At 29.5% G+C, this 12,621-nt stretch overlaps 1 protein-coding gene across 1 annotated transcript; it reads left to right on the top strand.

The window, feature by feature from the left end:
- Positions 1 to 5,110: 5,110 nt before the first annotated feature.
- LOC113861192 (nucleoside-triphosphatase-like) lies at positions 5,111 to 10,646 on the top strand. The gene is made up of 9 exons (XM_027493852.1): positions 5,111 to 5,398; positions 7,083 to 7,211; positions 7,427 to 7,483; positions 7,582 to 7,674; positions 8,643 to 8,848; positions 9,121 to 9,212; positions 9,625 to 9,839; positions 10,136 to 10,325; positions 10,428 to 10,646. The coding sequence occupies exons 1-9, from the start codon at positions 5,153 to 5,155 to the stop codon at positions 10,568 to 10,570; spliced, it is 1,371 nt and encodes a 456-aa protein (XP_027349653.1). The 5' UTR covers positions 5,111 to 5,152; the 3' UTR covers positions 10,571 to 10,646.
- Positions 10,647 to 12,621: the final 1,975 nt, after the last annotated feature.

Genomic DNA, 12,621 nt, shown 5'->3' with positions numbered 1-12,621 from the left:
ACTAGATTGATTAGCATAAATAAGATTAGGTAAAGCAATTCTCAACCTGTTAGCAATCATCTTGATAATGTTTTTGTAACTAACATTACATAGGAAAATGAGTCTAAAGTTCTTAATGGATATAAGATTGTTAATTTTAGGAATAAGAGTAATTCCTATCTCATTAACAACTAAGATTTTGATGGGATATCTAAAACATCATAAACAAAATTTAAATAAAAAGAGCCAAAAAATCTTAACTCTTAAAGAATAGAGCATGCAGCCCATTGGGACCTGTAGATTTGAAGTTACCAATACTAAACAGGGTGGATCTGACCTCTTCTAAAGAGATATTGGTTGAGAACCTTTGTCTATCATAATCGCTAAGGGGAGGGAAGGAATAAAGGGTTATTAGGGAAGAGGATATAGGGGAAGGATCAAGATATAATTTTTAGAAGTAATTAAGGGTCAAAAGATGGAGTTTAGAAGGATTATACTCCTAGTTCCCTGAATCATCCTTTAAGGCTTCAATTACATTCTTTTGCCTTTTAATTATAGTAACGTAGTGGAAGAACTTGATATTCCTATCCCTAAGACTGAGCCATTTAGCACTATAATAGTAGTACCAATAATTCTTCTTGATCTAAGATTTGTTGACAATCATTTCAAAGGGTTTTCATTAGTTTACTTAGAAAAGGATTATCTCCATTTATTAATTTGTGAGAAATTCTCTCAATTTTATTTAATAATTGTTTCTTCTTATTTAAAAAATATTACCAAAGCTAGTCTTATTCCATTAAAAAATGTTAGTTCTGAATCTTTGAATATTATCTACCTAAGGATGAGAAGAATCAAAGAATTTGTAACTTAACTATGAAAATCAAGGTGGGAAAGGCAGGGTGCAAGAAATTTGAAAGATTTACTATAATTATGAAAATCATCTCTATTTCCAATCCTAAGCTAGAGACCCATATGATCAAATTTTAGCAATAGAATATGGATCATAGTACTGTTTTGGAAAGAGTGACACCAATTCTCATTTTCCAGTACTCTATCAATTCTCTCTTTAGTATTTTTCCTTTGCCATGTAAAAAGACTCCCTTTAAAACTCAAGTCATGTAGGTTGCAACTAAACAAATAATCAAATAACTTTTTGATTTGATAGAGATTGGAGAAACTATCTCTAAATTTTTCTTTCTCATAAAGGATGGAATTAAAGTCCCAAGATACACACCAGGGACTGTTAATAGATTGACTAAAAGCGATCATAGTCTTTAAGATTATCTCGAGGACTAGCATAAATTGAAAACAAATACCACTTAGTATGACCATGACTATAGATTTTTAAGTGAACCATATATTTAGATTAGAAACTACAAAGGTTTTAATTCTACTTGAATTTTAGAGGCATTAAATTTCTCCAAAAAAGCCAACAACATCCAATTTTGTATTTCTTTTTAGATTAATCTTGTTAATTATCTTATAATCTTTATCCATACTGACTCTTGGTTCAAATAGACTAGAAAATATAGATTATACATTATTAACAAGTTATTAATAAGCCTAACAAAGGATTTACCCCCAATCCCTTACAGTTCTAGAAAAGATAATTCATAAAAGAAGGAAATCTTTAAGTTGTATATTTAAGATGGGAGCTAGTCAAACTGGATTCTAGTTTCTTTAATTCAAGAGGAAATGTGAATCCTTTTCTAACCAAATTATCCTCCAAGTCTATATCCATAGATGGGTCCCTATCATGTGGTCTATCAATGGAAATACTAACTAAGTTATCATTATGAATCCAATGACTTTTAAGATTAAAGCCCATTAAGTCTTAAATGGAATGGCTTTTAGAAAAGTTTTTTCCAATTTCCTATTGCATTCTATTCATTAAGAAAATAATTTATTCTTGACTCTGATTGTCATTATTAGAACTATTCGCCTTAGTTGGAATTGGATTAGAATATTCATTTTTATGATTAACACCCTTATCCCTTCCTAATTTATCAACTTTAGGTTTAGATTTGGTTTTATTATTTTTTTTAAGGTGATATGAAGGACTGGGTTTTGAGGGACCTCTGCCTACAGACTTAGACCTAAGTAATTCAGATTGACTACTTCCCTCAATATCTATTGCATGATAATTATTAACTAATGTGTTATGAATAAGGGGTATTTTTTTATCTTCATTTTGTGCAAAGTTAGTTAATAACTCAAATCTAGATCCTAAGGAATGCCTTTTACCCCTTCCCAATATAGGTTGATGTTCCTAAAGATTTAGGAGTCATAGGCTTCTTTCTCAAAGGTTTCTTAGCTAGCATATACGGGCCAAATTTCCCCTATTCCTCTGTTTGCTTGTTCACTTGAGTGTTTTGGCCTCTTTGTCCAAGTTGGGTTATTGAATTAATATGCCCCTCTTCATTCTCTATCATGGGGGTACTAGGGTTGGGTGGGTTCTAATTTAATGTTTTCTTTAAGAACTAAGATATTATCTAAACAAGTTTTCATCCTATGTTTATATTTACCACAATGAAAGCAAATTAGGTGTAAGCTCTCATACTCTACCTTGAACTATTGACCCAGAACCTTGAAAGAGGGAATTGATTTCTTGTTTAAGTCTAATTCAATACAAATTCTAGCAAATTTGCCCCTAGACAACAAGGAAGTATAGGGATTAATTTTTAACATTGTCCCTAGGCAGGCACCTACCTATCAAAGGAATTTTCCATTATACAACTCAAGAGGGAGATAAGAAATTCTAACCTAAGCAACTATTCTCCTAATACTATTTTTCTTAGATCTAAAAAAAAGTCTCCAATGTTGGACAAGGAGATAATGATTTAAGATTAGCCACAGACCTTCAAATAAGACAAATTTATAGTCTTTAATGTTTTCAAATTTAACCAAGAAAAAATCATTATTCAAATCTAAAATTTTTAGGTTCCCATTTTTCTTCCAAATATTATATTGCTTTTGGTTAAGAAAGTTACAACTTATGAATTTACCCAATAGTTTGATGATTAAGGTTAATTTTTAGGGATTACACCAAGATTCATATTCCTTCAGGGGAATCTTAAGCTTTGGGCATAGATTTTGAACCTAAATATTATCAGTAGTCTTATCAAGGTCAATTTCTTTAGGTTCCAAGAAAATATTAAGCTCTTTCAGAACTGATTTGATTATTTCCTCATCGTTTAGAATCAGATAGTTATTAATAACTAACACTTTATCCTTATACAACATGCATATAAGGGATTTAGGGTTAGAATCTTGCATGTAAGAACTTTGGTCTTTTGTGGTTAGATCTGGTCCATCTTCACTTTTTTTGTACTACGAACCATCAGATTAGTCTCTTCGATTGAGCATTTTTCTTGATCCATATCTTCTTCGCTCTTCTCACTAGAAGGGATCTAAGGAAGAATTCTATCTCTCAGTCACCATAGACCATCAAGCTCTTGAATCACTTAGCCACCGTGCAAGTGCTAGGGTTAAAAAAAAACTCTATCAGAGCAACAATATCACTTTCTCTCTCCACGAGCAAAAGAAACCCTATCTTGAAACAATCATCTTATTATTTTATTTTATTTTTCTAACTTTAAAACAATAATCAAATAATTTTTTATTATTTATATTTAATTTCTTTTTTTTTTGTTTTTCTATCTTAATTATTATAGTCAACATTATTATCTTTTTATTTTTTTTGTTTGATTGCTACAGTAAAATATAGTTAATAGAAAATATTTATTTTGTTAATATTTAAAATTTAGAAAAGTGAATTAAAATAAATAATTAAAAAAATAAGAGAAATTAAAATAAATTAAAATATTAAATAATTAAATTAAAATAAAACAAAATGATAGAGCATTAATTTTGCAAAAAAAAAAAAAAAAAAAGAAATGGTCCCAGGCCATTACAGAGGGAGGGGCACAGCAACCTCGCAGTGATTGGATGTGTAGTGTACCGGTATTGAGACATTAAAGGTAAAATTGAACAAATAAAGAGAACAAAGTTCCTGACATGTAGAAACGATGAATTTTATATATAATGTTTTTAACGCTACAAATTTATTGAAATGGATTCACGTTATAAGTAATTGGCTTTCTGAAAGAAAATCTACCGTTTGACGCTTCCCTAATTTCCTAGTTTGAACTTCTAAGCCCTCTATTGGTTTTTCACTACTTTCTGTCCTTTCTTTTCTCATGCTTGGGAATGTCTACGCAAAGGTACTAGACAAATAAAACGTTACTTTACCCACTTTAAAATGAAAGCTCGTGCAACACGAGGAATAGTTAAAACTATATTTCAAGAACTTGTGATGGGATTCGAATACTAAACTTCAATTATCTCTCCAATCATGTTCTTGTGTCCCCCCAGAGCAGGTAATGAAATCAACAACAATTTTAAAAAAATTACTATACTAATAAAAGCACACCTTTCGCATGCCATTATCAAAATACAAAATAATAAAATAAATTTAATTAAAATATATTAATATTATTATAAGTTATGGTATTATTTGATTATGAATTAGTATATGACTGAGAAAGTTTTTATTATAATAATCAATTTTTAATTTGTATTTTTAATTAATGGACAGTAGATGATGTATTAAAATTAATTTTTATAAAATACTATAAAAGTAAATAATTTTATATGGTCAAGTGTGCTACAGCTGTAAGCATAAAATTATAAAAAAATAACAACGGTAATAAAAAAAACAAAACAACTCTTTCCGTGGTTCCCAAAAGATCAGCACAATGAACATGAATAGAAAAGGGTGGAGCATATTAAAACGCTCACGCGCCCGCAACGAAAATCTTTTACGTTCCGTTTTTGGCTTCAAGATTAGGAATTGAAGAGTATGGGAAAAATGTAAAATAAAATGCATTGTTATACATTGTTTTTCCCATCCAAATAAGAATATATTTAAAATTCGAGTATCAAGAAAAAAAATAATTTATTTTTAAAAAATATTTTATAATGAAATTTTTTAATTTATACGAAAGAACATATAATATTTTAATAAAAAATACTATTTATTATTCTGTAAAGCTTAAAAATGAATTTATAATTTAATAACTTATCTTAACGTAGAATTTCTCTGTTGAGCTATATAAGGGTGGGTGTAAATAGCAAGCAAGTGCTCGTCCAATCACTCTGTGTTCGGGTTGAAATGAGGAAGATGAGTTTCCAAGTGCTCATAACTTTTATAGTTTTGTTAGTGCCTTCACTCTCTTATTCCCAATCTTTTGGGAACATCTTACTCACTCATCGTAAGATATTCCCAAAACAAGAAGCTATTACCTCTTACGCTGTCATATTTGATGCTGGTAGCACTGGAAGCCGAGTTCATGTCTTCCATTTTGACCAGAACTTAGATCTCCTTCACATTGGCAACGACCTTGAGTACTATAATAAGGTGAATTCTTTTCCATCTTAAGATACGTCCCCTTCTCACCTTTGTTGCAAGATCAAAATAAAATTTTAAAAAAATCAGCTTAACTCATCAATTCATGAAATCGGCTCAGGGATTAATTACTTACTAATTTAAATCTTTTAAAATACATTAATATAAAATTACAGAAAAATATATGAAAAACATAAAAGAAGACGGATCATACAGTTTTTTTATTGTTATTAAGTGTATAGTATATAGTAAATGTTGATGAAAGATTATATACCATTATTATCATTCTCGTTTAAGTAATTTCTAACTTTTTTTTTTATAATTACGTTGATAGTAAAGATAGTTTCTATATTTTTTATTAAATAAGAATAGCACAGACAAAAATAATAACCAGTTCCAAAAATATTTAATAACAAACTTGACGCTAAAATAATCAAAAAATGAAAAAAGTGTGTTAAACTTGACTCAATAGATTTCTCCTGCATAGCATATGAGTTGTTTCATAATAATTAGGGATCTATGTAAATCTAATGTTTTACAATTCAACCCACCAGCGAATGAGATTAGCTCACATCCCAAATCCTATTTTGATATCTCTCTACGCACGCATATTTTAACCTAAAATTTAGGAAGAACGCGTTGATATAATGTACACTGAAACTTTAAACAAAAGCCTTTTCTACTTTATTTAAATAAGTTAGTTGGCCAAGGTTATTTTCAGAGAACTAATTTTGTTTTAAAAAGTAAAAATAACAATAATAATGTATTCTTTCTCCTCGCTCTCAAATCTCTCGGTTAAAATTCATTTGGCTTGTGCAATTAATATAAGGATTGAATTTAGAGGATAAAATGAATTTGATTTTAACCATTTTTCTTACCCTTCTTTTTTTACTTACGATTTTAGCTATTATTATGATTATAGAATTTCGGAATCAGTTTTCAGAGGCTTGTGATAGCAAATATTTTCAATTGTTCTACCCCATAGAGATTAGCAATGATAGAGTCTAATCCTAGAGTTAGTGGTTTTACAAATAATAAATGCATCGCAATAAAGTTTTAATCCAAAATTTACATCAACACAGTCAAAAACTAATAATAATAATAATAATAATATTTTTATTAAAAAAATATTATTTAATATCAATAATATATTAGATCTTGAACTTTGTATATGATCCCTTAGTTGGTCTGAGTTCCAGTAAAAAGGAGGATAGTAGGAAGATTTGTCGGACTTTTAATTATATAAAAATCGAAATAATTTTCGTGGATATTTCTAACTGTAGTCGAATCGTAATACATTAGATTTTGTAATATTTTATTATATATTCTCGGATGTATGTTAAAATAATTATTTATTATTTATGAATTTGCATTATTTGATATCCTGTTACGTGAAACCAACCCTTATGTAATATAAATGCAGATGTCGTTAACGTGCAAAACAAAAGGACTGCATTGGAATTTCTCATCCATTGTGTCATAATGTTTACAGTCTCTGATAGTGATTTTAATATTTAAGATATTAGTTTTTCTGAATGGAAATCGAGAGAATAAGATAGGGCATAGAGAGAATAATAGATAACTTTTAATTTTTATATAATTGTATTAATTAAAAAATTATGTAAAATATAAAGGATTTTTTAAGAATATTTTAATAAATGTTACTAACATGTTTTTATTCTAAAATATGCTGTAGATCACACCCGGTTTGAGTGCATACGCGGACAATCCACAACAAGCCGCAGCATCTCTGATTCCACTCTTAGAGGAAGCTGAAGATGTAGTTCCTGAGACGCTGCACCCCAAGACACCCCTTAAGCTTGGGGTTCGTGTTTCTTATCTCTATAAATGTTTGTCACACATTTGGTCTCGATGTGTTAAAATATTAAGCTAAAGTCATGAAAGTACAATTAAAAAAAAGTCAAATTAATTATCATTTAATTTATTGGCTTGTAAAGATTAAAAAATATGATTTCAGTGGGTCAAATAGTGAACGGCACAAGTGCATAATGTGTTTTTATTTTTCTTGTAATAATGCAGGCAACTGCAGGTTTAAGGCTTTTGGATGGGGATGCTTCTGAAAAGATACTGGAAGCGGTATGGTATTGGCTATTGCTGGCATGAGCTTTATTTCGTACCTTCTTAAGTAGGCTTTCAAATATGTCTAAAGTTTTTCATTTTATTTAATCTTTTAGGTTAGGGAAATGTTCAAGAACAGAAGTTCCCTAAATGTCCAATCTGATGCAGTATCTATTATTGATGGAACTCAAGAAGGTTCTTATCTATGGGTATGTCTTACGAAACCAAAACTTTTTATGACGTTTTTATGTTTCTAACTTTATCCATGTGATTTTTTTGTGCTATTTATTGAAGATTAATATTTTTTTAAAGAAGTAGTTTGTAATCCTTTTAAAAAATGAATTCTTTCAAAGCTTTATTTTCTTTCGCAATAATGACCACATTTGGGTTTATGCAGACTGATTAAATTGTTATTAGTTTCAGATTTGCTATTTAATCAAATATACAAAAAGTCTACTTTGAGAGTTTTGAGCACAGCTGCCCCTCAAAATTTTTAATGTTGTTTGAATTTAATTAATTACTGTAATGATATTAACATTATTATTAAGGTTTTATAAAGTCAAGTTTATAATTTTATTCATTACAAGTAAAACACAACATTATTCTTTATCTAATCAATTTTAAAAATGAAAATACTATTTCACAAGTTAAAGAAAAAAATTAAAACTAAGTAAAAAGTAATAAATACTACAACATTACATCCATATTAATTTTAAATAATTCAAATAGTGAAACAATCACTAATTGAAATCACGATACAGCCATGTCCCCACGTATAAGCATTCTGCAACAAAGCTGACAGGCCAGGTGGGTAGTCCCCCACTGAGACCTTCTTTCCACACAAAAAGACAATAAAGGCAAAAGTAGTCACTTAAACATTCTGCATTTCTCCTAAGCAAGAGGTTTTAAATACATGCAATCGGATAAAAAAAAAGTAACTTTTGAGTGATTTATATAAAAACCTATGAAATAAAATAAAAAGGTCAAACACTTAAAAATAATACAATTTTATGAAAAAAAATCAATATATTTTGTATTTCTACATGTAATAAATATATATTTTTTCCATTAACATACATGCTTTGTGTTCATAGTGTGAGAAAGTAGGAACTAAAGCTGATAATTCAATTAGACAGTGGATTAGGGGTGTGTCTTACCAGACAAGTTCTTATTATAGGTGGCAGTTAATTATCTATTGGGGAAGTTGGGAAAGAAGTTTACAAAGACAATAGGAGTAATTGATCTTGGAGGTGGATCAGTTCAAATGGCATATGCTGTCTCCAGATTCACAGCTAAAAATGCTCCCAAACCACCTCAAGGAGAGGAACCTTACACAAAGAAGATTGTACTCAAGGGAAAGAAATACGACCTCTACGTTCACAGGTTTCATTATTTTCTAATTTATATAAGAGTTTGAATAAATATATAAATATTATAATAAAATAAATAAATATTTACTTTTCAAATAAAAAAATTATTATTTTTATATGGTTAAATTTAATCTTAAGAGTTGAGATTAATAAAATTACTTTATTATCTTTAGTTTTTTCAAACATTTATAAATAATAAATTTGTATTAAAAAATAGTTAGAATGACATTGTTTGAAACATGCCCATGCAATGGCTAATATATAGTCTTAATATTTTTCTTCTAGTTATTTGCACTTCGGTAGAGAAGCTTCCCGTGCCGAGATTTTGAAAGTCACTGGCGGTTCTGCTAACCCATGCCTTTTAGCTGGATTTGATGGTAAGCATAACTTGTTCGTTTTTTCACATACCCAGATCGATGTTGCTTTGATGCTAAATTCCCATTTATTTTTCAAGATCCTACACTTAATAGTATAAAAGTTTAACTACATTTTTAATCTTTAGAAGTATTATGGATTTTAATTCTTATATTTAATAAAATGCGGTCTTAAATTTAATAATTCGTCAAGGATTAAAGGCAGGTAATTTTTATAACTTCAAGAATTATTTAAAAATGAATGATAGTTTTACAGAGATCAAAGATAGAAAAGAAAGTGATGTTTTGAAAGATTGAAACTCCTTTAAGCTTAGTACAAATAAAAGTGAAAAAATTTCCTATTTGAAGTAGATTCTATATACAGGTTTTTCTTTCCATTTCAGTAACGAGTTAAGCTTTTTTTTATTCCTGAAAGGGACGTACACGTATTCTGGAGAGGAGTATGAGGCCTACGCTCCCACTACTGGTTCCAACTATGATGAATGCAGAGATATAATTCTGAAGGCTCTCAAAGTGGATGCGCCATGCGCTAATCCAAATTGCACTTTTGGTGGGATTTGGGATGGTGGAAAGGGAAGTGGACAGAGAACCATTTATGCAACCTCATCTTTCTATTATCTCACTTCAGAGGTATCTGTTATTTTATTTAATCCTAGAACTTATTGTTATACTGGGTGGCTGAAAGAGATTATGCACAACTTAATTATGAATTGATTTTAATAATTTTTATAATCAAATTTATTGAATAAAGACTCGAGATATGTTAAAAAAAACTTCAGCTTTAAAGAGTTAAGCATTCATAAATAAAAAAAATTTATAAAAAAATACATAATTATTATATTGAAGTTATAAAAATATAATAAATAAATTTTTTTATCTTCCGTCCTAAAGACTAACATTTACAAAATCTATAAATTTATTGTCAGGTTGGTATCGCGGATCCAAATAAACCAAGCTCCAAAATTCATCCAGTGGATTTAGAAAATGGAGCTAAGAAAGCTTGCGCATTAACATTTGAGGAAGCAAAGTCCACTTATCCACTTCTTGCAGAAGGGAGACTTCCATATGTATGCATGGACCTTACATACCAGTATGCATTGCTTGTTGATGGATTTGGTAAGCTTGCATTGTAAAGTTTATATTTTCTTCCAAAACATGTTGTCAGCATCATTCATACTCTTTATATATATATGCTAATTTGCTTTCATATTTTGGCAGGCCTAGATCCATTGCAAGAGATTACAGTGGCAATTCAAATTGAATATCAAAATTCCTTGGTGGAAACAGCATGGCCTCTGGGCACTGCCATTGAAGCCATATCATCCTTGCCTAAATTTGAGCGATTAATGTATTTTATTTGAGCTTCTAGAGAACTTGGGACATTTTAGCGTTGATGGCTACTTTTGCCGAAAAGTAAAATAAATTTTATCCCTTTCTTATTATTCAAGCGCTTTAGCTCTAAAATTTACTGTCATTCCTTAAAGGGTAAAATTAAGAATGTAACGTTCCCCTGTTTGATAAAAAGTCAATTTTGACACAAGTTTAGATATATTTTCACTTAATTTTTTAAAGAGAGAAAATGGATAAAGTAAGAAACTGAGAATTTATCAACTGATATTTAAAATGTTATTTATATAAGATACTTAATTTAAATAATAGTGAATAGCTCTTATTTTTTACTTTATATATTTCTTTATTTTAGAGTACCTAAATCTTCTATAGTAAAGTTCAGAAAAACTTTGTTTTTGAAACGGCTAACAAATTCAATACCGAGCTCCACCGAAGACTCTCTTGTGGTTTCTTGTGGAGGCAATTCTTTTTCTAAATATTGATGATGTCATCTCGTTTCAATTTTGTCCGATTATATATATATATATATATAATTTATAAAAAGGAATATAATTAGGCTATACTTGATAATACATGACAAACATACGTCTCTCAAAGGCGTTGGGTTTTTGTTGGGCTTATGAGGCTAAGGTGCAAACAAAGTGGATGTTCTTCAGTAATGGGCTGGCTAAAAGATGATCAGCAAATGACGTGACATTGTTACCCCCAATGACCCAAAAAAAAGGCCATCAAATTTTTATATTTCCTTAATAGAATTTATGTCAAACGCAGACCCAAAAATAATTGATTGAGAGGGATTTTAAGTGGAATTGATTGATATTTTGGGTTTGTCGTTGATCAGGGGCTATGTCTTCTGTCTTTAGCCCAATTGAGAGGGATGTTTATTTTCCTTTGTTAATAAATCTGTTTCAGCTTTTGAACAAAACAAGTTAATTAAATCGTAATTTATTAGTTTTACAAATACCATATCTTGTCTTCTCTTTTTTATATGTTCCTACTATAATTTTTTCATCCATTTTCATTTAATTTTTCATGCTAGATATCCACATAGATTAAAAGGGACAGATGACCTATCTTTCTTAGCCCATAAATTGGTCCATTAACTGTCTTAACCTCAATCATATTTACAATTATTGCTAAGAAAATAAAAAGAATTGGGCCAAAATTTAGTAAAACAAATCTTCAAATATTTGGGCTAAAGTTCAACCTAGTAATTTAGCAAACAACATAGTAATCCAATAAAGAGAAACATGTGAAAAGTCTGATCAAGTGACGCTCAGGGTGCAGGCGAGAAAGAAGACAAGAAGCAAGGCGTACAAAGAAATAAGAAGCAGAATTGCATAAATCAGTAAACACAAAAGACATCAGAAGAAGAATGGTATATGAAAATGAGAAGTAAGAAGTAGAACTAACAAGTATGAGCACCTACTTAAAAGTGATATATTAGCTTTGTGTATATAAAAGGATACAAAATGTCATATCCATTTTCTCTTGAGAAAAGGGGTACATTTGATGAGAGGCAAAGCAAAGGTATCTTGTTTTTCAAGAAAAAGAAACATTTTTATCTTTAAGTACTTACATCAAAATGAGTGGTTTGCTAATCGCAGATACGTTTTTTTTTATCAACATAATATGTAAAAAAAGTCAAATATTGGAACTTGCTCTAATTTATTGATTTCAATGTATTAGAACATCACCCTTCTTGTATGAACATAATAAATGAAAAGTTTGAGTGTATTTGGACGAACAATACACGAACAACATAGGAACACTTTATGAAGAAGCAGGTAAAAGCAAAATATTATACTTAGACAACTATATTTTTATCTATAAGATTCTTTTAGACGTTGAGCCTAACCTACAAAGTTTAGCACACTTAGCAACACATATGAAAGCAATTACTGAATCTCATTGTTATTCCTTTTAAGGCATATAGCATAACATTTTGGACAAAGAACACCTCGCTGCCAAAAAAAAATGTGGTAGCAACGTAGGGAGAACTGCGACAACTCTTGCAAAGTCACAAAGATAATAATTCTCTCATGATGATTTAAGGAATTTA

The sequence above is a fragment of the Abrus precatorius genome, unplaced genomic scaffold (genome assembly GCF_003935025.1).
Source record: "Abrus precatorius isolate BTA unplaced genomic scaffold, Abrus_2018 Scaffold3, whole genome shotgun sequence".
NCBI lineage: Eukaryota > Viridiplantae > Streptophyta > Magnoliopsida > Fabales > Fabaceae > Abrus > Abrus precatorius.
This window is presented reverse-complemented; position numbering and strand designations above follow the sequence as displayed.

Excerpts from the sequence above, each read along its gene's own strand:
- LOC113861192 (XM_027493852.1), top strand. The coding sequence starts at position 5,153 with ATGAGGAAGATGAGTTTCCAAGTGCTCATAACTTTTATAGTTTTGTTA. Across the intron at positions 7,484-7,581 it reads CTGAAAAGATACTGGAAGCG|GTTAGGGAAATGTTCAAGAA; the intron begins GTATGGTATTGG and ends TTAATCTTTTAG. Across the intron at positions 9,840-10,135 it reads TCTATTATCTCACTTCAGAG|GTTGGTATCGCGGATCCAAA; the intron begins GTATCTGTTATT and ends ATTTATTGTCAG.